Genomic DNA, 24935 nt, shown 5'->3' with positions numbered 1-24935 from the left:
TCCATTTTCACGTCCAACGTCAACGCAAAGTCGTCAAACACCTGTGAGGTATTAAGGTTCACTATACCCCTTGTTACATTCCTTGAGGGGTGTAGTTTCCAAAAAAGTATGCCATGTGGGGGGATTTTGCTGTTCTGGCACCCCGGGGACTTTCTAAATGCAACATGCCCGCTAAAAACCATTTCAGCAAAATTCAATTTCAAAAAGCCAAATTTTTCTACTTCTCTTCTGAGCATTGTAGTGCGCCAGCAGAGGACTTAACGTCCTGCAGCTGCTAAAAAGTACTGGGAGGAGTAAGAATTTTTAATAGTAGTAATTTATAAATCTGTTTAACTTTCTGGCACCAGTTCATAAAAAAAAAAAAAAAAATTCCACCTGGGTTAAAATACCTTTTTAAAGGTATCCTGATGTATAAGAAGTATAGAGCTTTGGAACTAAAAGGAAATAAAAAGTTAAACATGTGATAATGCGATAAATAAGTAATTACAAAGATTTGTGATAACCTTGTGTCTGGTTTCTGTATGTTCAGCTCTGGTTACAATTTTTGTATGAGATTATTAACATATATGAATTGTGTGGGTTATAAGTTATTACATATGACAGTATTATCAGTATTTTTAGTGTTTTGTTTTATTTTGGATGCAGATTCTGCATTGAATAATTTACCATATGGCGATGAAAGTGTCAATGCTGTCCTTGCTGTAGAGTTGGCTCAGAGGGGATCAGACATCCAGTTCAGGTAAAACGCTGTGGATTCAGTAATAAAATTTGTCTATGTGATCATAAAATAATTGAAGCAAATAAATAAATAAATAAATAAACATAACTTTTAAAGGAAATCTGTCATCAGAATCACCCGCACTAAACCTGTTACACAGGCTTGTAGTGCGGGTGATCCTGATTAAAACGCTTCTTACCTGGTTAAAAATGGTTCAGTGGTTCTTCAGATATCTTTATCTTTAGTTTTCTGTTATTCCCTGGCTTGGGACTCAGTGGGAGGTGTTATCATCTCGGACTCGGCCACACGTCTTTCTAGCTGGGTGGAGCGGCCGCCCGGCTCATGAATATTCATGAACTTATCCTCTTAATCTAACTCCTTTTTCTAGGTCTGGTGGGGAGGGCCGCGCATGCGCCGCGTTCCGTACACCTGGAAGCGGCGTTCTCCCCCTGGCTTTTCACTCATGCAGCCCGTCTTCTTACTTGTATTGGGCCACAGCTTGAGTGAAGCCGGGGGGAGAACGCCGCTTCCGGGTGTACGGAACGCGGCGCATGCGCGGCCCTCCCCACCAGACCTAGAAAAAGGAGTTAGATTACGAGGATAAATTCATGAATATTCATGAGCCGGGCGGCCGCTCCGCCCAGCTAGAATGACGTGTGGCCGAGTCCCAGATGATAACACCTCCCACTGAGTCCCAAGCCAGGGAATAACAGAAAACTAAAGATATAGATAGCTGAAGAACCGCTGAACCATTTTTAACCAGGTAAGAAGCGTTTTAATCAGGATCACCCGCACTACAAGCCTGTGTAACAGGTTTAGTGCGGGTGATTCTGATTACAGATTTCCTTTAAACACACACATACATTGATCCCTGAAGTTACAATGGCCTCAAGTTACAATATTTCTAACATACAATGGTCTTTCCTGCACCATTGTAACTTGAAACCATATTTTACTTTACTTGTGCCATGACTAGTAGCTCCTTTGGACACCAGGTAAGGCTGGGTTCACACTATGTTTTTGCCATACTGTTTTCAATCCGTTTTTCTAAAGAAAACCGTATGGCAAAAAAACGGATGGAACAGTATGGAAAAAAGTAAACCGTATGCGTTTTTAAACAGTATACTGTTTTTAAAAGTGCATACAGTTCCGTCAGTTTTTATTGAAAAAAAATCCATACGTTTTTGAAAATTTTGTCCATTTTTAATGGCAGGGGTCTTGGGTGGGGACTTTAGGATTCAAATGCGCATGTGCAAAGTAAAAACGTATACTTTTTTCCCGTATGGAAACGTATACATGTGCGTTTCCCATTGACGTCCATGTTAAAAAAAAAAAAAAAAAGTATGGGGTTGCAGTACGGTTTTTAAACCGGAGTCAAAACCGTGGTTGACCACGATTTTGTCTCCGGTTTAAAAACTGTACTGCAACCGCATACGTTTTTTTTAACATGTTTAATGTATATGTTGTCAGGAGACAGTCAATTGCCACATTTTAAAAGCAAGTGCATAAAATGTCATATACATTTTTACATTTTTGTTTAGCTTGTTTTTTAACAGTGGGTGATTCCACATGATGTGAACATAGCCTAGGTTTGGGGCACCTCAATCTTTTTTTCCTATATTCTTTAATTAAATTACATATGAATCAGATGCGTGTTTAGTTATTACTGATAGTAAACTCTGACATACTTTGACTTCAATGGAAAGAGGGATCATTAATGATAAAGTGAAAAAGACATTGCAGACTCGATTTGCAAGTTGCTCATTTAAATGCAGCCAACAAAATAGTATTTCTTCCATTTCGCATACAGAGTTTTTGTTAGGATCACAGGTCCATTTTTATGTGCACGTTAAAGTAGATTATTCCTAAAATTGTGCCAGAAAATCTGAAAAGAGCTGGGCTCCTAGCACAGGTGGTACTGAATACTGGAACAGAGAATTTATTATTTCAGGAGGGGATCATTGTGAATAGGTTACATTGCCTTTATTCATTTGATTTCATTCTTCATTAAAACTGTTTGTTTTTTTTCCCTCAAAGTATGGAAGCCAGTCCACCAGCACCTGTGACAAAAATAAACAGTGTACTGCCTGCAGAGGCGGGAGCAGACTCGATGACAATAAGTAAGTTACCTGTTGATTAATCGTTATTTCAGCCCCTAAAATGTATACCCTAATCACAGGTTAGGGGATAAGTGTCTGATCTCTAGAATGGGGCCCCCACTTTGCCCGCAAAATGCATTAGCCTTTTAGAGCACTGGAGGTATTTGAGTAAAGCGCTCTAGTATCTCTGACATTTTTATAGACATAATCCCACTGCTCCATGCAGTGCCCCGTACCCGAGATCACAGTGGGGATGTCCCAGAGGTCAGTCATTCTGCTGTTAGACACTTATTGTGTAGATAAGGTAGAATTTATGAACTTGAATACCCTTTTATATTGGGAATAACACCATTTATAGCTTAATACTTGTTAATACAGAAATGAAGCAGGAGGCATCTGATTTGTCAGAGCACACAGTACAGCTCTCCACCTAACCCGCCCACTCACTATAGAAAGTGAAAAAATATACCAAAAAAAAATACTATAAGGAGAGAATGCCCAAAATATGTTAATTCTACTCAACATTAGTGGCTGCACTGAATGCACTGTTCAAAAAAAATAAAGGCAACACTTAAACAACACAATGTAACTCCAACACAATGTAACTCCAACTCAATCACACTGTGAAATCACACTGTCCACTCAGGAAGCAACACTGATTGACAATCAATTTCACATGCTATTGTGCAAATGGAACAGACAACAGGTGGAAATTATAGGCAATTAGCAAGACACCCCCAATAAAGGAGTGGTTCTGCAGGTGGTGACCACAGACCACTTCTCAGTTCCTATGCTTCCTGGCTTATGTTTCGGTCACTTTTGAATTCTTGCGCTGCTTACACTTTAATGGTAGCATGAGACAGAGTCTACAACCCAGACAAGTGGCTCAGGTAGTGCAGCTCATCCAGTATGGCACATTAATACGAGCTGTGGCAAGAAGGTTTTGTGTGTCAGCATAGTTTCCAGAGCATGGAGGCACTACCAGGAGACAGGCCAGTACATCAGGAGACGTGGAGGAGGCCGTAGGAGGGAAATAACCCAGCAGCAGGACCGCTACCTCTGCCTTTGTGCAAGGAGAAGCAGGAGGAGCACTGCCAGAGCCCTGCAAAATGACCTCCAGCAGGCCACAAATGTGCATGCGTCCACTCGAACGGTCAGAAACAGACTCCATGAAGGCCCGACGTCCACAGGTGGGGGTTGTGCTTACAGCCCAACGCCATGCAGGACGTTTGACATTTGCCAGAGAACACCAAGATGGTGCCCTGTGCTATTCACAGGTGAAAGCAGGTTCACACTGAGCACATGTGACAGACTTGACAGAGTCTGGAGACGCCGTGGAACTGTTCTGCTGCCTGCAACATCCTCCAGCTTGACCTGTTTGGTGGTGGATCAGTAATGGTGTGGGGTGGCATTTCTTTGGTGGGCTGCACAGCCCTCCATGTGCTTGCCAGAGGTAGTCTGACTGCCATTAGGTATCGAGATGATATCCTCAGACCTCTTGTGAGACCATATACAGGTGTTGTTGGCCCTGGGTTCCTCCTAATGCAAGACAATGCTAGACCTCATGTGGCTGGAGTGTGTCAGCAGTTTCTGCAAGAGGAAGGCATTGATGCTATGGACTGGCCCGCCCATTCCCCAGACCTGAGTACATCTGGGACATCATGTCTCGCTCCATTCACCAACGCCACGTTGCACCACAGACTGTCCAGGAGTTGCTTGATGCTTTAGTCCAGGACTGGGAGGACATCCCTCAGGAGACCATCCGCCACCTCATCAGGAGCATGCCCAGGCATTGTAGAGAGGTCATACGGGCACGTGGAGGCCACACACACTACTGAGCCTCATTTTGACTTGTTTTAAGGACATTACGTCAAAGTTGGATCAGCCTGTAGTGTGGTTTGAGTGTGACTCCATATCCAGACCTCCATGGGTTGATAAATTTGATTTCTATTGATAATTTTTGTGTGATTTTGTGGTCAGCACATTCAACTGTGTAAGGACGAAAGTATTTCATACGATAAGTTCATTCAGATCTAGGATGTTTTATCTTAGTGTTCCCTTTATTTTTTGGAGAAGTGTATATTAAACATCTACAGTTGTGATTGTGTTATTTTTTTTTAGTAACAGGTACTCTTTAAAGACATACTCAGTGATACATAAAGGGTTAGTCCTATCTCATAAAGTGATGGCATTTTACTAGGCTGTGCTTAGATTGTATGTTTTCAGGGGACCATACTCTGGAATCTCCAGGGATCACAAGAGTGAAGTGATGGATGCTCTTTATAGGGTAATCCTAGGATCTAAAAATGCTCTCCTTATTCCCAAGGGCGCTGCTTCTGCTCTGTGTTGTGACATTTTGTTCATGTTATCATTCTCTCCTTATCAGCGAGCATACTTGCCGTCCATCACATATGTGTGGCTGTTTACCCAGCTGCATCTGCTGGGCTGCTTATTGACTTCACGACCCAGAGGTTTATCAGCATCCAGATCCTGCAGCCTAATAAGCCAAACACTCCTATCGTATACACACAAACGTCAATATCTTTTCTACATTTTGCCCTGTTCTGTCCATAAAGGAATGCACAGATATGGACTATCGTAACATAGCAACATAGTTTGTAAGGTTGAAAAAAAAAATCCTTTAAGTTCAACCTATAACCCTACTGTGTTGATCTATAGGAAGGCAAACCGACCCCCTGCCCCATGAGGCTGGTGCCAATTGCCCCATGACAGAGAAACATCATGGAAAAGATTGAATTAGCTCCACAAAAAAAATTACAAAAATATTTGGCCAAGTAAAATGCTTATTGAGGACATCACACCCGAACCTCCTGCAAATTATCAGAACCGCAGTTAGGGTGCTCTACCTCTGGTACTAATAAAGAGCAGGTTGTTCGGGTGTTGCGTCTATAATACAGAAGCTAATAAGCTCATTTTATTAGGTTAACAGGTTAGGCTTAAAGTTTATATAGGGTGAACGGAAAATTCATTTTTTTTTTAACACGCACTTGTGTGCTATGTATGAACTCCTACAGTTTGTTGCAGAGAACATTTTGTTTGCATCAGACATTTACTTGAGTGCGCATTTTGGTTAAAAACCTTTTAGTTTAATTCTGATTTGTCTATTAAATTGTATGCTTGTACACAGTATGCTGTAAGCATACATAATGGGTGCACAGAAGTTTGCAGTGTGCAATAAATATTTGTAACATGACTAAAAATGTTGCATGGCCTCTGTTTCATTGTTAGAGAACATACACGCTTACTGGCATATATAATTTATATAATTGTAATACATATATACTGTATGAACTTTTCCCACTTTGATTTGTGTTGTTTTTGTATGTAATCCTCTGCTTTGTTTTAGGTGCAATGTATGATTCAGTTCATTTAGAGAAAAAAAATGTAATCAATTTCTGTTTGTCTGAAAGCTACTAGAAGGTGCTACCTATCCTTAGAAAACTGCAATCATCACCTTTCAGAAAATATATAGGATTTAGGGGGTCCCTTGCTTTTCATGGTGTAATAGCTGTAAGTCAACCTGAGACTTTGGGCAACATTTGCCAGTTTACCTTAGTATACACTAAAAACAGCTGTATACTGAGTAAATAATAATAAATAAAATAATAAAAGATTATTTTTGTAGAAAATCCCATAGCATGATCTGTCATATGAAAATAGTTTAGAATCTACATGCATGACATAATAGCTGAAGGAAGATGATATCATTTTAACTGCACTGAACAGTATGTGCACCATAAGTAAATTTCCTCCTGGCAAGTCCAGAGGGCAACTCTGTTTGTGTGTATCTTATTCATGAGCTGAATTCCGTCCCGACACTGCTCCTAAATTATTGACATTTTCTGAGAAATATGTGCATTCAGAGGTCTACAATATTGGATTATTATCTTAATTTCTGTTTGTGTGGGATTGGACAAACATAGAAAATAACTTACATATATAAAAAATTTCACCTTAATTGAATAGCCATTAAAACCCTATATCAATATAATCAACAATTAATACAATTAAAAAGTTAAAATTCCAGGAATAGCCCTGAATGTAATTAAAAACCTCCTGATACAATTCAAGCCGACACTTCCCAACACGTTTCCCCGTGTATCAAATACAATGACATGGTTCATCAGGGGATTACAGGTAGGGTAATAGAAAGGTTAGGGAAATAAACCTTTACAAATCCAGATTGCAGACAGATGTTAATACATATATAGCAGCATAAATATTGTTAGTGCAGATAGTGCTTCACATAGATCAGACACGCAGATTAAGCAAAATGCTTGAAGTCTCATTTGCAGATACTGAATATAGACCCTCAGCGATTAGTGGTTTAATGGGAGATAATGAAGAGAGGAATAGATATAGCAGATGATTACCCATAAATTGAGCACAATGGTCAACAAGAGACATATTTCATAGTCCATAAATCCAAGATTGGACATATCAATAGAGTCTCTCCAGAGGGTCTCCAGATATTGTGTATACCCCCCCCCCCCCCCCAGCAGGCATGCATCTAATACCTCAAGATAAACAAGTCACCTTCCAAATTAGGTTCTCATATTCCAGGATATTACTGATTCTATCGTTGATAGACAAACTCACTCATTAGTAGGAGAATATAAGTATGTCCCCTATGAAGCTATAGATTAAAATGTAAATGCACTCATAAAATGCTCACTAGTACAAAGATGTTCCCCATAGCTGCTTTGATTTTCATTCCAGTGTAAAGTTCCCCATGCCTGCATCCATACAGATAATAAGAAATGCAGCTGCCGATCCAAGCTGCAGTTGCAGATGATCGGCAGCTGCATTTCTGGATATCTGGAGTAACAGGTTAGCTGATGTGGTTTTTTTTTTTTTTTTTTTTTTGGTAACACTAATTAGCCTAGATAAAGCCTGGGAATATCCAAGCTATACCAGTGTAACCAGTAACTACACACTTATTTGTAGATAAGGTGTAGATCCTAAGATACAACCCAATGTTGCATTCGCAGTTCTATTTAATACAGTTGAATAACTTGATGACCAGCACATACTTACCTGCTTTGCTAAACTCCTTTTAGTTTAATCTACCTTCACTTACTACTGTACTGCCGCTGAAATTAAGATTAAGCTCAAGGCAGATACTAAACCAACAGGGAGTGCTGAGAGATTTTAGATTTCTGACGCCTGCAGAATTATTCATGCAGCTCTGTAGTATGATACAGTGTTTAACTCACAAGTTATATGCTGTGTCATTTGTCATTGAATAGTATATGTAAAAGAAGTATTCTGGGCCTAATAAAGTAAAGCTGCTTTTAAAATAAATAAGAATGCATACTCACCCGCCCTCATTCTCACAGCTGCTTTTCTGGTGACTACCAGTCTCTGCTGCTCTGCGCTTTCTCAAATATGTAATTCTGTAGAAAATACCTGCTCAGACAATCATTGGCTGAATGCATGTCACCACTGCAGGCATTTTCTAAAGGAATTACGTGTCTGACAAAGCAGCAGTGAGCGATTGTGACTAGGTGCCGTCAGAACAGCAGCTGTGGGTGATAGGGGCAGGTTAGTTTGCATTCTCTTTTATGTTGAAAGCAGACACTCTCTTTTATAATACAGTTTGTATACCCAGATTACCCATTTTAAATGTACTTGTCATTTCAGGTAGTTTTTCAGAATAAGCTATCGTGTGTACATGAATAATAGCATTGTTTCTGACCATTATATAATTTGTGTAGTCCCTGAGCTATTGGGTACAGCATGATATCTCCCATAGAATATCTGCTTCTAGTGCACCCTCAGAAGCAGTAGCATCATGGGAGACATTGAACTACAGGAACAACTAATAGAGTCACTTAAATCATGATAAAATTACCGTAATTTTTTTATTGATATACATTAAAAACCAATTCTGGTAATAAAAAGGAGAAATAACATTGAAAAATGCGGCATTACCGGACACACTGCATGAGCATGATGACAATATGTTGGTCATAATTATGCTAACATAATGAACTTGGTAAACACAACACACCGCATGTAAAGAGCATAAATGCATAATGGTGCTAGTAGATAAAGTGCCGTGTGCAAACAGTATCATAAGTGTACAAACAATAAAGGTAAACATGTATTAGCTGCATATGATACCTACAAAACCACAATGGGAGATACGATGCAGGGACCCGGATGACATTATAGAGCTGTACTGAACAGTTTAAACTGTGAATCCAGCACTTGAGTGAGTTTTAATTCTCACTAAAAGCTCGGCACTCTCTCTGTGAATCTCTCTTTCTGCCTCTGTCTCTCTTTAGCCACTCCCCCTCCTCGCCTTTTTCACCCCTACACTCTCCATACACTTGTGTGGGCAGCTGTAATCTGATACCTAAGCGAGATGACCCTTCAGAAGTCGACTTTCTTCAGTTTTCTCAGAATAAATTGTGAGGTGTTTTTTTTTTTTCTTTTTTGTGTGTGTGTGTGTGTGGGAGGGGGTGTCGAAAAAGGAACATGATCATTTAAAATAGGCATTTTTTTCTGCTAAGATATATTACATAGTTTATTATTTTCACTTTTACTATTGATTTATGCATAGTTTGTTGAAGTGACAATGACCTCTTAAAACATTATTTCACTAAACTATTTCTGAAAATATCTGTTAAAGTGTATGTATATGTGTGAATCTCATCCTGATAAATGGCCTATAAGTAGTGCCTGTTATGTGACCAGCCACAGTGTATAAGTGAGTAGATCTCTTGATTCTAAACAAGGCAAAGCCAGTTACTATTTTACTATACTACTATGCTAGTAACTATTTTTAGTAAAGCGACTAGCTGCATGCATATTATGGATGCAGTCCTGCTTTTCTCTATGTCATTATTCCATGGGGCCTATGTGTAAATGGGAAATGGTAAAAGTTCTCACCTTCATTAACCTGGATAGAGCTTGTAAAGAATTGCTATTTTTCTTAATCAGATTGAGTATTTATATAATACAGGGATATTTAACAGTCAGGAAGTGTACACAACTGAGATCAATAGATTCAACATTTCTTTCTCATTGAAATTTGCACAATGTTCTATCCACACTTACAATTAAGGGATTTAATGTGAGAGCAATTCCAAGCTGAGTTACTTTTATGTTACAGGAGCTATGAAACAACTTCTGCATTGTCATTGTATTAAATTGGATATTAAAGGAGTTATGCTGTAAATAAAAAACAGCGAATTTCTTCCAAAAACAGATCATCTGTTCTCCGTTGTGTGTAGTATTTCAACTAGCAGCTTAGATCCATTACCGTGAATAGATAGGATAAACGAGAAAGAAGACACACGTGCCCCTAGTGCGGTACTTTAAAGAGTTTTTGGCAAAACGTAAAGGTTTACACTTACCAGAAGATGTTGCGCTCAGGGCACAACACCATATCGCATGTAGAAAGTGGTACTCTGTATGCAGCCTGGATCCTCCGGTCAGGTCCTCACTCACCGGCTAGTATAACAGCAATTGTTTCAGGAAAAAAATGGATCTTAGTCAGGCGCAGCTACAGTGCAAGACAGATGATGATATCCATAGGTTTACTTCATAAGGTTTATTCAGTGGCACAACAGCAACGCGTTTCTTGCCCGCAAAGGGCACTTCCTCAGGCAATGTGCATTTATTTGTTTGAGCTCTCCTTCCATCTCTTCCAAATTTGCCTCAGCTCAAACTTGCAGCATGAAACTCACTGTAAACAAGCCCGTGTGAATGAACCTCCAGCTGTTGAAAAACTACAACTCCCAGCATGCACTGACAGACCATGCATGTTGGGAGTTGTACTTCTGCAACAGCTGGAGGCACACTGGTTGGAAAACCTTCAGTTAGGTTCTGTTACCTAAGTCAGTATTTATAAACCAGTGTGCCTCCAGCTGTTGCAAAACTAGAACTCCCAGCATGTATTGATCGCCGAAGGGCATGCTGGGAGATGTAGTTGCGTACCTTCAGCTGTTGTATAACTACATTTCCCAGCATGCCACGCTGGGATTTGTATTTGCATACCTCGCCATGCTGGGAGTTGCAGTTGCATACATCCAGCTGTTGTATAACTACAACTCCCAGCATGGCGAGATATGCTGAAAGTTGCAGTTTTGCAAGATTTAGAGGGCCACGGTTTAGAAGCCACTGCACAGTGATCTCCAAACTGTGGCCCTCCAGGTGTTGCAAAACTACAAATCCCAGCATGCCCAAACAGCAAACAGCTGTCTGGGCATGCTTGGAGTTGTAGTTTTGCAACATCTGGAAGGCTACAGTTTAGAGACCACTGTAGAGTGGTCTCCAAACAGTAGCCCTCCGGATGTTGCTAAGAAACTCAACCGGCTTCCGTAGTCTGCTCCAGGGAGCCAGCCGCGCATCATCGCCGTCCACTGCCGCCGATGGTATGTGACCCCTGGTGCCGGTCACAAGACAATTCTCCTGTTCTGCCCGGACTACTGTGGTTGGGCAGAACGGGGGAACTGAACTTTAACCCCCCCCCAATCTGATATTGGTCGGTCACTTCTGACCGGCCTTCAGGGGATCATGGGTGTCTTGGACAGCCCCAATTCCCCTTTTTTTCCAGGTCACCGGAGACCCGTATGACCCAGAATCGACGCAGATCGCTCGCTGGGCATCCCAGTCCAGTCCCCTACCAGCTAGCGGCGGGGACCGGAATTCCTATAGGCATACCCATATGCCCTCAGTCTTTAAGGACTCTAAAACGGAGCATATGGGTATACCCTCAGTCCTTAAGGGGTTCCATTTCTTAAACACCCGTTTGCCAGCCTGCACTGCACCATGCATAAGAAGCTTTGATGTAGACAAGTTTCTATTTCTGAAGAACGTGTACCTCTTTGATAACTATGGGGAAAGTGCATATGACCTACACCCAGCCGAATGGGCGTAAAAAGAACTTTTGTTAACATAGATAGCAATATATTTCTCTAGATGATCCTTCGGTTCAGCCTAAGGTCTAGAACACTGTATCAGTTTTATTTTTTTCTAGCAGTGTCTCTATTCTTTGCTTTATTGATCTTTCCCACTCCATGTTCCAGCCCCCCTGGCTTTTATGTGTCTTTTACAGGATCCTTTTTGAGCAGTCTCAAGGAAGAGTCCTGATTGTTCAAAATTTCTTCCATTTAAGAATAATAGAGGCCATTGTGCTCTGAGGAACTTTTAGTGCAGAAGGAATTTTATTTCTTCCCGTCTCCGGATCTTTGCCTCTACACAATCCTGTCTCTGAGCTCAACAGGCAGTTCTTCCCACCTCATGGCTGGGTTTTTGCTCTGATATGCATTATTTACTCTAAGATTGGCATGATTTTATATAGACAGGGCTGTGTCTTTCCAAATTATTTACAGCCAACTGAATTGACCACAGATAACACCTTTTCAATAAATATGCAAAAATGTCTAAAATTCAGTTTTCACTTTGTCATTATTGAGTTGAATGATATGAAGGGGGGGCTGAAATTTTTTTGTTTTTATGTTAGCACAATGCCACAACATAACAAAAAGTGAAAGGGTCTGAAAACTTTAAGAATGTGTTATATATGGTGTATAGCAGAAACATTTTAGTCTTGGGATAACCCTTTTTATGTGATCATTGGGCTTTCATACTTAACCCCTTAACGACGCAGGACGTATATTTGCGTCCTGCGCTGGCTCCCGCGATATGAAGCGGGCTCGCAGCGCGACCCCGCATCACATCGCGTCAATCCCGGCGCTCATCAACGTCCGGGACCCGCGGCTAATACCACACATCGCCGATCGCGGCAATGTGCGGTATTAACCCTTTAGAAGCGGCGGTCAAAGCTGACCGCCGCTTCTAAAGGGAAAGTATCCCGGTTGCTCAGTCGGGCTGTTCGGGACCGCCGCGGCGAACAGCTTACAGGACACCGGGAGGGCCCTTACCTGCCTCCTCGGTGTCCGATCGACGAATGACTGCTCCGTGCCTGAGATCCAGGCAGGAGCAGTCAAGTGCCGATAACACTGATCACAGGTGTGTTAATACACGCCAGTGATCAGCATAGGAGATCAGTGTGTGCAGTGTTATAGGTCCCTATGGGACCTATAACACTGCAAAAAAAAAAGTTAAAAAAAAAGTTAAAAAAAAAGTGTTAATAAAGGTCATTTAACCCCTTCCCTAATAAAAGTTTGAATCACCCCCCTTTTCCCATAAAAAAAATAAAACTGTGTAAATAAAAAAAATAAAAAAACATATGTGGTATCGCTGCGTGCGTAAATGTCCGAACTATAAAAATATATCATTAATTAAACCGCACGGTCAATGGCGTACGCGCAAAAAAATTCCAAAGTCCAAAAAAGCTTATTTTTGGTCACTTTTTATACCATTAAAAAATGAATAAAAAGGTGATCAAAAAGTCAGATCAAAACAAAAATCATACCAATAAAAACTTCAAATCACAGCGCAAAAAATGAGTCCTCATACCGCCCTGTACGGGGAAAAATAAAAAAGTTATAGGGGTCAGAAGATGACATTTTTAAATGTATAAATTTTCCTGCATGTAGTTATGATTTTTTCCAGAAGTGCGACAAAATCAAACCTATATAAGTAGGGTATCATTTTAACCGTATGGACCTACAGAATAATGATAAGGTGTAATTTTTACCGAAATATGCACTGCGTAGAAACGGAAGCCCCCAAAATTACAAAATGGCGTTTTTTCTTCGATTTTATCGCACAATTATTTTTTTTCCCGTTTCGCCGTGAATTTTTGGGTAAAATGACTAATGTCACTGCAAAGTAGAATTGGTGACGCAAAAATTAGCCATAATATGGATTTTTAGGTGGAAAATTGAAAGGGTTAAGATTTTTAAAAGGTAAGGAGGAAAAAACGAAAGTGCAAAAACTGGAGAACCCTGAGTCCTTAAGGGCTTAAAGGGGTACTCCTGTGGAAAACTTTTTTTTTTTTTTAAATCAACTGGTGCCAGAAAGTTAAACAGATTTGTAAATTACTTCTATAAAAAAAATATCAATCCTTCCAGTACTTATTAGCTTCTAAATACTATATAAGAAATTCTTTTCTTTTTGGAACACAGGTCTGCTGACATCACGAGCACAGTGCTCTTTGCTGAAACCTCTGTCCATTTTAAGAACAGTCCAAAGTTGGAGAAAATCCCCATAGCAAACATTTGCTGCTCTTTGCAGTTCCTAAAATGAACAGAGATGTCAGCAGAGAGCACTGTGCTTGTGATGTCAGCAGAGAGCATTGTGTTAAAAAATAAAATAATTTCCTCTGTAGTATTCAGCAGCTAATAAGTACTGGAAGAACTTTACAAAATTAATTTACAAATCTGTTTAACTTTTTGGCACCAGTTAATAAAAAAAAAAAAGGGATTGGGTTATTGATAGCAAGCCTTTCCAAGCTTCTCACCTCCGCTCTTTGTTGACTTCTAGAAAAGATGTCTGCTTGTGCAGGAATTGTCATGAATGGAGGGGAGTGGTTGCTGCTGATAACGCAGGGCAAGTCACTGAAGAATGAATGACCATTAGACATTTAAAGTGAATATGTCAGGTGATTGATTCTGCCCTGTCTGAGAGCAGCATATGAGCAGGATTTTTTTTTTATAAATAGAACTAAATTCTGACAAGGTATGGATTTTCTGTGCAAAATTTTGCCGAAGAACCCTGATGGAAATTCCTTGGTATTGTACTTCAGATTAATTTGAATGTGATTCCGCAGTCCCATTTAGACTGCAGAATTTCCACAGTCCCATTTAGACTGCAGAGTTTCCACAGTAGGCATTCTACTGCAGAAATTCAGATTTCTGCATTCCGTCAAAATATAAGACTAGTCTTATATTTAGGAGAATTCTGTGGCGGAATAACATTGAAATCAATGGGGCTTAAATCTCAGTGGAATTCTGTGTTTAGATATTTCCGCAATTCTGTTCAGCAAGCTTTGTGCAAAAATTCCGCCTTGTGAACATACCCTAAGAAAGAAAGACCCCACACACACAGTATGATTGACACCCCTCTGTGCGCACACACTTGCTGGACAAAATAATTAAAGGGGTATTCCAGGAATTTTTTTTATTTGACTATGCTACAGGGGCTGTAAAGTTAGTGTAGTCCATAATATAGTGTCTGTACCTGTGTGTAACGATTTTCTCACAATTCTTCTGTGATTTTCACCCCAATATTTATTTTTACCAGCATACAAAATGACTGTTGTCTCGGATTTTTCCCAGCTTGCAATGCGTCCGAGACCTGACTCAGCTGATGACAGGGAGCCTGTCTGCTTCAATGGGTGCAGGGATCGATCTGCAACTAATGCAACAGCTGTAGGCACTCTGATTTAAAACCACAGGTCTTTTGTTTCATTGGATGGGGTGGTTGATGTGTGAGAGGGAGGACGATGGAATTGTGGGATTTGTAGTAAAAAAAACATAAGTCAAACAGCAAATACAAGTTCATAAAAAGCTAGCCACAGTGTTATGGTAATCTCACAACATAGCCATTTGGCCCCAAGACAAGCGCAGATCCTTTCTAAGCATGTCCATTACTGTCTGCCAGGTACATGCTAAAATCACCTTATGGTGGATAACCCCTTTAAGATTCTCACTGTTTTTCTTGTCAGGATTTACCCTGCTGTTTACTCAGAAATCCTTCTCCATATCCCATTAACCTATATATTACAGAGCTCAGCTCCTCTCTTTCTGTCATATCCTGTTAAATAGGCATAAATCACATGACATGTTCACTGTAATGCTTCTTTACCATGTTACTTGCCCCTGGAAAAAAACTATGTTTTCACATTCTTATCATAGCACTTATAGGATGCTGTGTTTTTTTCCCCCCAAAGCCTATTTAGTGATCTTAAGTATAGGGGGGGGGGGGAGGTTGAGGGGAATCCTTCAACAGTGTCCATTTAGTAGATAAAACATGGAAAGTTTTTAGAACGTAATATAGCCCAACAAATATTGATATTGTATGCTCTGACTTTACCTCTGTTTTGTTAGCTAGCCCATTCTTAACTACGCCTACAGATCTAGCAGAACTCCTAAATACTCCGTTCTGCTACATCTGTCATTTGCAATTATAAAGTGCAACCACCAGGGGGAGAAAGTGATCTTTTCTATCATTTTGCAGCTCTTTTGTTATTTCTTACTTAACATGTAGCAAGCTGAAATCCTGCATCCACTTACTAGTGTTTCATTTGTAGATTCTCAAGAGAGGTTAGGAAAAAAAAAAAGCGAAAACAATATTTGTAAGTGGAGCACCGTCCATGGTAACTGTTGAATATGTGAAATAACCAATAATGCTATAAAATGGAGCAATCCCCTGGACGTACTGTATGTTATTGGTAACGTTTCCTGGAAATAGTAATTAGGAGAATGCAAAGTAACACTGATGACCTGACCATGCAAGTGTACGTCTGTCTTCCTTTATTTCATCTTTCCGTTTGCTGGGGAAATCTTGTGTGTAAAATGGCTATCCCTCATCCATTAGCGCAGATTCTAAATAACAGAGAGGCTTCTCGCTTGTTGCATAGCAACCACAGAATAAATGGATGGCAGGTATAAAATATGGAATAAGATTGCACAATAACAAAGGCACAGGAGAGCTGAAGTGTACACCGACCATTCTTTCTGTGTTCACTGACAGTCATAAAGGGGGGTACATGAAGGAAAGTGCCATCATTTGTTCTTTTATTCAGTGCATGTCTCCTAAATAGGTCATTATCAATGTGCAGAGCAGATTAGGAGGTCGCAGTTTGCATTGAAGTCTATGTATAAGTAGTAAGTAATTAACTCCTTGTCCTGTCATAAAGCCATGTGACGCCTCGCTGCAATAAATTATTATTGGCTGTATTAAAAAAAAATTTCTGTTTACTAGAAGCAACTAGTGTTAGCTTGATTGTGTGCTATAGAAATAATAGCTCGGATCTGCGTAGCTCTTAGGGGCTGCAGCATGTTTGTGCTTACTGCAGTGAATTGTTAATCTACTATGAGACGCTGCTCATATGTGCTTCTTGGGGCTGACTTTCAGTAGATTTAGACTGATCCTGGTATTGTACACATCGTTTTCTGCAAGAGAACCAGGGAATGCTGCAAATTGTAGTCCCATAACAGCCCTTATACAAATGGCATTGACTGTCAATAAAACAGACCTTCTATAGAGAGCAGGCTGAGCAGTGGTGAGCATGTGGATACTTGGCATAATCTTTTCAACAGTGAGGAAAGAAAAGGATTTGATTCTACGATTTTGTTTATTTGCCCACTGATAGAAAAATTATTAGTCTATAATTGTAATGATAGGTTTATTTGCACAGTGAGAGACAGAATACCAACAAAAAAAAAGTCCAGAAAAGGACATTTCAAATAAGTTATATATTGATTGCACTTTACTGGGTGAAATAAGTATTTGACCCTTTTGCAAAACACGGCATTTCTTGTAGTTGTCCCCTAGGTTTGCGCACATCTCGGAAGAGATTTTGTCCCACTCCTCATTGAAGATCTTCTTTAAAGTAATTTAGGTTTTTGAGGCTGATGTTTGGCAACTCTCTAACCTTCAGCTTTGCCCACAGATTTTCTTTGGGGTTTAGGTCTGGAGACTGGTTAGGCCACTCCAGGACCTTAATGTGTCTCTTCCTCAGCCACTCATTTGTTGCCTTGACCATATGTTGTAGGTCATTGTGATGCCCTAAAGGAGTACTTCGGCGAAAATTAACTTATTGCGGGGAGTCCGACCAATGGGGACCCCCGCGATCTCCACCAGGACGGGACGTCGGCGCTCTTAGTGAGGAGCACGTGTTTTTACTCTTGTTAGTTGGCACGCGCTTCATTTATTTCTATTGGAGCACCGATGATGCCCGAGAGCTGTACTCGGGTCACTTTGGCGTTCCCATATAAATAAATAGAGCATGTGCCATCTGCAGCATGCGTTCCTCAGCTGAGCACCATGTTTGTCCTGGTGATCACGGGGGGTCCTAGCCGTCGGACCCCCAGCACCCATGTCCCTCCCCGCAATAAGCTATGGATACCTGTGGATACAGGATAAGTTAAATTCCCCCGGAGATCTCCTTTAATACCTATCGATGTCCCGGCTGAGTGAGGTAAGAAAGTTTAATGGTACATGGCTTCATCAATTGTCCCTTTTGATGTGGTAAAGTCGTCCTGTCCCCTTAGCAGAAAATCACCCCAAAAGCATGTTTCCATCTCTATGTTTGATGGTGGAGATGGTGTTCTTGGGGTCATATGCAGCATTCGTCCTTTTCCAAACACGGCAAGTTGAGTTGTTGTCAGAGAGCTCAATTTTAATCTCATCTGACCACAACACTCTAACCCAGTTCTGTTGTGAATCATTCAGATTTTCATTGGCAAAGTTCAGATGGGCCTATACAAGTGCTTTCTTGAGCAGGGGGACCTTGTTGCTGCTGCAGGATCAGTTCTTAAAAGGGTACTCCGCCTTATCACCATATCTTATCCCCTATCCAAATGTTTGATCGCTGGGGTCTAGCTGCTTGGATCTCCGCAATCTTCGGGCCAGCACCGTGGCATTTTGAACACAGAAGAGAATCTCATGAATTTACTCTTATTCAGTTTAAAAGTAAAATTACAACACATTGAGGGTCATCTATCATTGTTGCTTTGGTAAGCGAGTTCTCTAGTCATTTTTTTTCTTGCTTTAATTTTGCTTGTGTGTGACATATTGATCTACTATCACAGAGGGTTGATAAATTTGGCTCACATGAGCAAAAAAACAAGAAATCACTTTTGAATACCATTTTTTTTTAGCTCAAGCAAAAACCAATAAATGACTACAGAACACCAATTTGTAACCCCCACCTCAAGTCACAGCTGTGAAAAAAATGTGCAAGAGAGAGATGCAAATTATAAAATGTTGCAGTATCTTGTAATACCTTTTTTATTGGACTAACAGCATTTTGTAGAGACAAGCTTTCGGGATTCCTCCCTTTATCAAGTCATAAGCATTTCTGAGCTCACAAGGGGAAAACACACGTTCTATCTCACAAAATATGCAGGGGTTAAAACCACATATGTGGTTTTAACCCCTGCATATTTTGTGAGATAGAACCTGTGTTTTCCCCTTGTGAGCTCAGAAATGCTTATGACTTGATAAAGGGAGGAATCCCGAAATCTTGTCTCTACAAAATGCTGTTAGTCCAATAAAAAAGGTATTACAAGATACTGCAACTACAGATGATTTTGCTATATATATATATATATATATATATATATATATATATATATATATATGTGTGTGTTTATAAAAAAAATTTTAACACTATTTTCACACTAAATGTACTAACCCATTTTTTTTTCTTCTCATTTTAGATCCATGTATCCTGTGAGTGACTACAGATTTGGTGGACTACTACGATGACCAGCATCTTTTTTTTGTTTAATATTATTAATATAGTTATCGAGGGCTTTTGGGGGGGGGGTGTTTTTTAAAATAAAAGTTTTATAAACATGTTGTGGCACTCCTGGGCCTATTAGGCTGGGGAGGGCCAGAAACAATGGTCCTAGCCCACCCTGGTAATGTCAGGCTGTTGCTGCTTGGTTGGTATCTGGCTGAGAATGAAAATATGGGGAACCCTATGTTTTTTTTTTCTCATAAATAATAAAATTAAAGAATAAAAAAAAAAAAAAACATATAGGGTTCCCTCAGTTTCATTCTCAGCCAGATACCAACCAAGCAGCAACAGTCTGACGTTACCTGGGTGGGCGAGGACCATTGTTACTGGCCCTCCCAGCCTAAATAACGCCAGCCTGTTACCGCCTAGGCACAGGAGCGCCATTTTTGACGCTTTGGGCTTATGGGTAGCGGTGTAATAATTGGGGTTTTGCACTAGCTGATTTTTTGGTTAACGCTAAGCCCCGGCTTAGTGATGGATTCAGTCTATAAGACAGCTGCCACTACTAAGCCTGTAAAGTAAAGAAATAAAATAAATAAAAAAAAACATAAAACAACACAACACGTTTAAAACAACTTTTATTTAAAAAGAAAAAAAAGCATTCCCCCATTAACCATTTTATAAAAATTATACAAAAAAAACAAAATGCTGGTCATAGTAGTAGTCCACCGAATCCGAAATAATCCACAGGATACACAGATCTGAAATGAGAAAAAAAAAATGTGGAAAATAGCATAGTACATTTATTGTCACCCGCCGGCACCGCACGGCTACAACTTCCAGCATGTCCTCACTGTAAGGGTAAGCTGGGAGTTGTAGTAATGCGACGGCGGGCTGGTGGGAGATGTGCAGGCGGGTGACAAGCAAGTCAGGAAAGCTTGTTTCCCTCCCGCGCTGCACCACTACAACTCCCAGCATGTCCATATTGTAAGGGCATGCTGGGAGTTGTAGTCCTGTAGTCACCCGCACATCTTCCGCCCACCCGCCGCACTACTTCAACTCCCAGCATGCCATTACAGTAAGGGCATGCTGGAAGTTGTAGTGGTGCATCGTGGGTGGGCAGAAGATGTGCGGACAGGTGGCAAGCTTGTCACCCGCCCACACATCTCCCGCCCATGTCGCAGGACTACAACTCCCAGCATGGCCTTACAATAAGGACATGCTGGGAGTTGAAGTGGTGCAGGGCAGGCGGGAGATGTGCGGGCGGGTGACAAGCTTTTCACCCGACCGCACATCTTCCGCCCGCACTGGACCACTACAACTCCCAGCATGTCCTTACTGTAAGGGCATGCTGGTAGTTGTAGGATTGGGGCGTGGGCAGGTGACAAGGAAGCCAGGGAAGCTTGTGTTCCGCTCCCTGGCTTCCCAGTGAGGAAAAGGAAGTTATGGCACTGTAACTTCATGTTTCCTTCTGGAAGCTGTGATTGGCCAGGATGTCTGCCTGGGAAATGGCTCCACTCCGCGGCCACCTGCCCCCAAGCTGTTGGGACTTCAACTCCCAGCATGTCCTCACTGTAAGGGCATGCTGGGAGTTGTAGTCCTGCAGTAGCTAGCGGGTGGGTGGTAGATGCGGGCGGGTGGCCGGGGAGCAGAGCTTTACAAAAAGTTGCACAAAAAGTCTGGCTTACGCTTGCGACTTTTTGAAGGGGGTTTGTGACCTTTTTTTTTTTTTTTTTTTTTTTTTTGCTTACGTGCAACTTTCACACTTGGTGAATTCCCGACCACTGCAAAGTGAAAACTCAAAATTGCTTAGATAGGGCTGACTGGTATTTTTTGCTTACCCACAAAAGTCGCACAAAAAGTTGCTTACACGCACATGCAACTTTTGTAAGCAAAGAAAACCCTCAAAATCCTGTGATAAATCTCCTTCATTGTGTGTTTAAACCTCAGTAAGGTCAAAGCCAGACAAGTAGATTATGTGTATATACAAAAAATAAGATCAAATTAACTTAAAAAAATTCCTAGAACGATGTTGACAAGCCACGTCACGTGTGTGCACTCACCGCACAGCCGAGACAGCTCGGCATGGAAGTCTGGTTCGCGGAAGGCTGGATCACAGCATCGGTGCAGGTAGAAAGGAGCTCGGAGGCTACGCCGGCTGTTTCACATGTGTATGCGTGCTTCTTCCGGCCTCTTTGTCATGTTCCTCAAACAATATCTGATCAATTTTTGTATTGTTTGGGGTATATCATCCTGCTAATAAAGAAGACCACTGCCATTAGGCATACTGTTTTTTTTTTATAAAGGGGTCCACTTCACCTGTACAGTGTGTCGGTAAGTGGTATGTACAGTGTTCAGGTAGGTGGCATACTGTCAGGATCGGCAGGCTGGAGGTGGATCCTCTGTGTCAGAGAGGGATTGGCGTAGACCGTGTCGGTGGACCGGTTCTAAGTTGCTACTGGTATTCACCAGAGCCCGCCGCAAAGCAGGATGGTCTTGCAGCGGCGGTAGCAACCAGGTCGTATCCACCGGCAACGGCTCAACCTCTCTGACTGCTGAGATAGGCGCGGTACAAGGGATTAGACAAGAGCAAGGTCGGACGTAGCAGAAGGTCAGGGCAGGCAGCAAGGATCGTAGTCAGGGGCAACGGCAAGAGGTCTGGAACACTGGCTAGGGATACACAAGGAACGCTTTCACTGGCACAATGGCAACAAGATCCGGCAAGGAAGTGCAGGGGAAGTGAGGTAATATAGGGAAGTGCACAGGTGAGCACACTGATTAAAACCCATGCGCCAATCAGTGGCGCACCGGCCCTTTAAATCGCAAAGACCCGGCGCGCGCGCGCCCTAGGGAGCGGGGCCGCGCACGCCGGGACAGCACAGACGGGGAGCGAGTCTGGTAAGCGGGTCGGGATGCGCACCGCGAGAGGGCGCGTCCCGCATCGCGAATCGCATCCCGACTAGGGACATTATCGCAGCGCACCCGGTCAGCTGGTCTGACCGGGGCGCTGCGAACAGGAGAACGCTGCGAGCGCTCCGGGGAGGAGCGGGGACCCGGAGCGCTCGGCGTAACACATACCTTGGAGAATGGAGCCTTGGCACTGCAATTGGCCTGTTGCTGACTAAATTGGGGTGCAGTGTCTAAGAAGGCTTCCTGTTTTCCCCCAGACATCTTGACAAGGTAGTTTGGACCTCGGCAAGTTAGTACTCATTGATTCGGCATTGGGATGCAGAAGCAATGTACATCAACCAGGAATGACATATTCAAGTGGTATAATGGAGACAAAGTTAGGAGTCTGGGCCAGAGGACAAACGGGAGGGCAGAATGCGACAAACCCAAATATGAGAGGCAAGGTCTTATTAGTAAAACAGGTTGAATACACAGGCTAGGGGCATCTCCCTAAAATGTTGATCCAAACAAAGACAAACACATCAATAAGTCAGAAAACGGTTTTCCTTATCTAATCGAGATACAAATCCTTCCTAACTTCTAAATGTCTGTTTAGGGATTATAAGCATATTTGATGTTTACATAAGGCTCTCCAGAATCTAGAAATTAAATGTATTCCCTCCTCAAAGGAGACTGTGAAAGTATATGATCTCATGAAAGCTTTTTTTAGGCCAGTTGTAAATTAGAAGGTAATCCTTGAAGAGCAACAAAATGAGCCAAATTCAAAAATTTGTCTACCAACTCCCATATTACAGAGGTCCCTCAAAGTAGGCATCACTTGGCATAAACCGGAGCGCTTTCAGACAGAACAGGAAGGTCAGCCAGCAATGACAAATCTAAATAAAGGCAACAAATCTCATGAACAAAAAGAAAGGCAAGATCCTATCAGCGAAACGGGGTCAATTACTCTGTTGTTGGCATTATATTGGGTGATGTTTAAATACAGCTATTCATATGTATTTTTATAGTTTTTCTGTTGCCTTATTATTAACATTTGTGATTTCTTCAAAAGAAGTAAGCATCCCATGTGGTCTGTGAGGCTTTTAGGAAAATGTATGTAAGGATTTGTAGGGCTGTACTGAGCCCATGGGGCTCTGCAGTAAATATGTAAATAATAGATACAAATGTAATGTGAATAAGAGCAGGAGCCAGCTTTCCTAGATAGAAAGTTCATCTCAGCATAACATTCAGTCCTGTATAAAATATTAAAAAGATTAAGAAAAACACATTACTAGTGAGTATAGCAGAGAATGATTCCTGCCTTGAGCAGTGCTCTTATTGTCTGGCCTCAGACCCATACCAAGATCCTGGCATTCATAAATGAAAACTTCAAATGTCTAGAAAATTTACAAGTAGGACTGATGAGTATTCACATCCATTTATATGCCGCACATAGCTCTAAACCTGAAGTGTTGTGATCATGAAATTGACATCTTATAGCACTTGAAAATGTTATTTTAAGAGAAATGAGGATATTTAGTTAATGTCTGTCAGTGAGGATAGATTGTTACTTTTTTAAAATAACCAATAAAGTAATTTGGATACACACTAAAATACTAAATACATGAATAAATAAATACATATGGCTATACATGTATGGAAAAAAGATACCATTATTGAGGCAGCACAAGTTTCTTGCTATGCCTATTTGTATAGTGCAACATTGTTGTACCTGGCTGTCCAGTATTACAGTAGCAGAAATTGCTCCCTTATCTAGTAAATAAACTAGTTAACCAAATGTAGTTAACACTTTGGTTTAGTTTCACCCAGCCAAGATTCCTGCTAGACCTGTTGAATGCAAAAATCATTCAAGTTAACAAAGGTTTGCATAAAGGTGAAAAACTGGATATTTCTCTGCAGCGCTGGACCAAAAAGGACGGAGGGAGACCAAGTTCTTGTAGAAGAACAAACTGGCATTTATTTTAGCACATACACAACGCGTTTCAAGCCCGTAATGGGCCCTTCCTCTGGACAAGGTGCTGAGGAAGGGCCCATTACGGGCTTGAAACGCTTTGTGTATGTGCTAAAATAAATGCCAGTTTGTTCATCTACAAGAACTTGGTCTCCCTTCGTCCTTTTTGGTCCAGCGCTGCAGAGAAATATCCAGTTTTTTAACCTTTATGCAAACCTTACTACCGATGACTGATCCCAGTGACCGGGAGGATAGCGAGCTGCAGGACCATTGATTACCACTCTACATGTGATAAGAGGTGTTGTGCTCTTAGCGCAACACAATATGGTGAGTGGGATTCTTATTTTTTATCTGGACTAATACTGTCAAACTGTACTTCACTAGGGGCGCGTGTCTTTTTTGTCTTTTTTCTTTCTATATATCAAATTAACAAAGGGATGGGTTGGTGCAGCTCCCTCAGCTACTATAATCACAAAGTAACTGCACATAAGACTAATACACAAGTCCAAATAATTTAGTGGTTTAAACAAAAGATACAAATGTGTTCGCACTAGAGGTGATTATGATAAGGTACTCAAAATCTATGAAAAGAGAGTAAAATATAAGCATTAATTTATTAAGTCTAAAAATAACCAAAGATTAGATAAAAAAAAGTTCAGAAGATGGTAGTTTTTGCTTAAATATATGCACTAGCGGGGTTCATGTCTCTATTAATGTGCTGCATGGGGTCTATATATATATATATATATATATATATATATATATAAATAAATGCGCCGGCAGGGGGGCATATTATAAATGTGCTGGGGCGCTAGATATATAAGCTATATGTGTGCACTATATGTCTCTCCCCCCACAGCGTTTTAATATACATATGGCCCCCGCTGCCACTCACAATGTTCATTT

General features: G+C 41.1%; 1 protein-coding gene across 9 annotated transcripts in view; it reads left to right on the top strand.

Moving 5' to 3' along the window:
* The window catches only part of SNX29 (sorting nexin 29), an 819108-nt gene that overhangs the window by 174639 nt on the left and 619534 nt on the right, over nucleotides 1-24935 (top strand). For all 9 annotated transcript variants that reach the window (XR_008847045.1, XM_056534825.1, XM_056534821.1 and 6 more), the window contains 2 exons: nucleotides 646-739; nucleotides 2756-2838. Coding sequence is in view for 8 of the 9 variants with exons in the window: in XM_056534825.1 (XP_056390800.1) it covers nucleotides 646-739; nucleotides 2756-2838 (177 nt within the window). In the remaining variant the exon portion in view is untranslated. The remainder of the gene's footprint in view (nucleotides 1-645; nucleotides 740-2755; nucleotides 2839-24935) is intronic.

Source organism: Hyla sarda, chromosome 8, assembly GCF_029499605.1.
Source record: "Hyla sarda isolate aHylSar1 chromosome 8, aHylSar1.hap1, whole genome shotgun sequence".
Taxonomy (NCBI): Eukaryota; Metazoa; Chordata; class Amphibia; order Anura; family Hylidae; genus Hyla; species Hyla sarda.
Note: the sequence above shows the minus strand (reverse complement) of the source record. Positions and strands in the feature narration are given on the sequence as shown.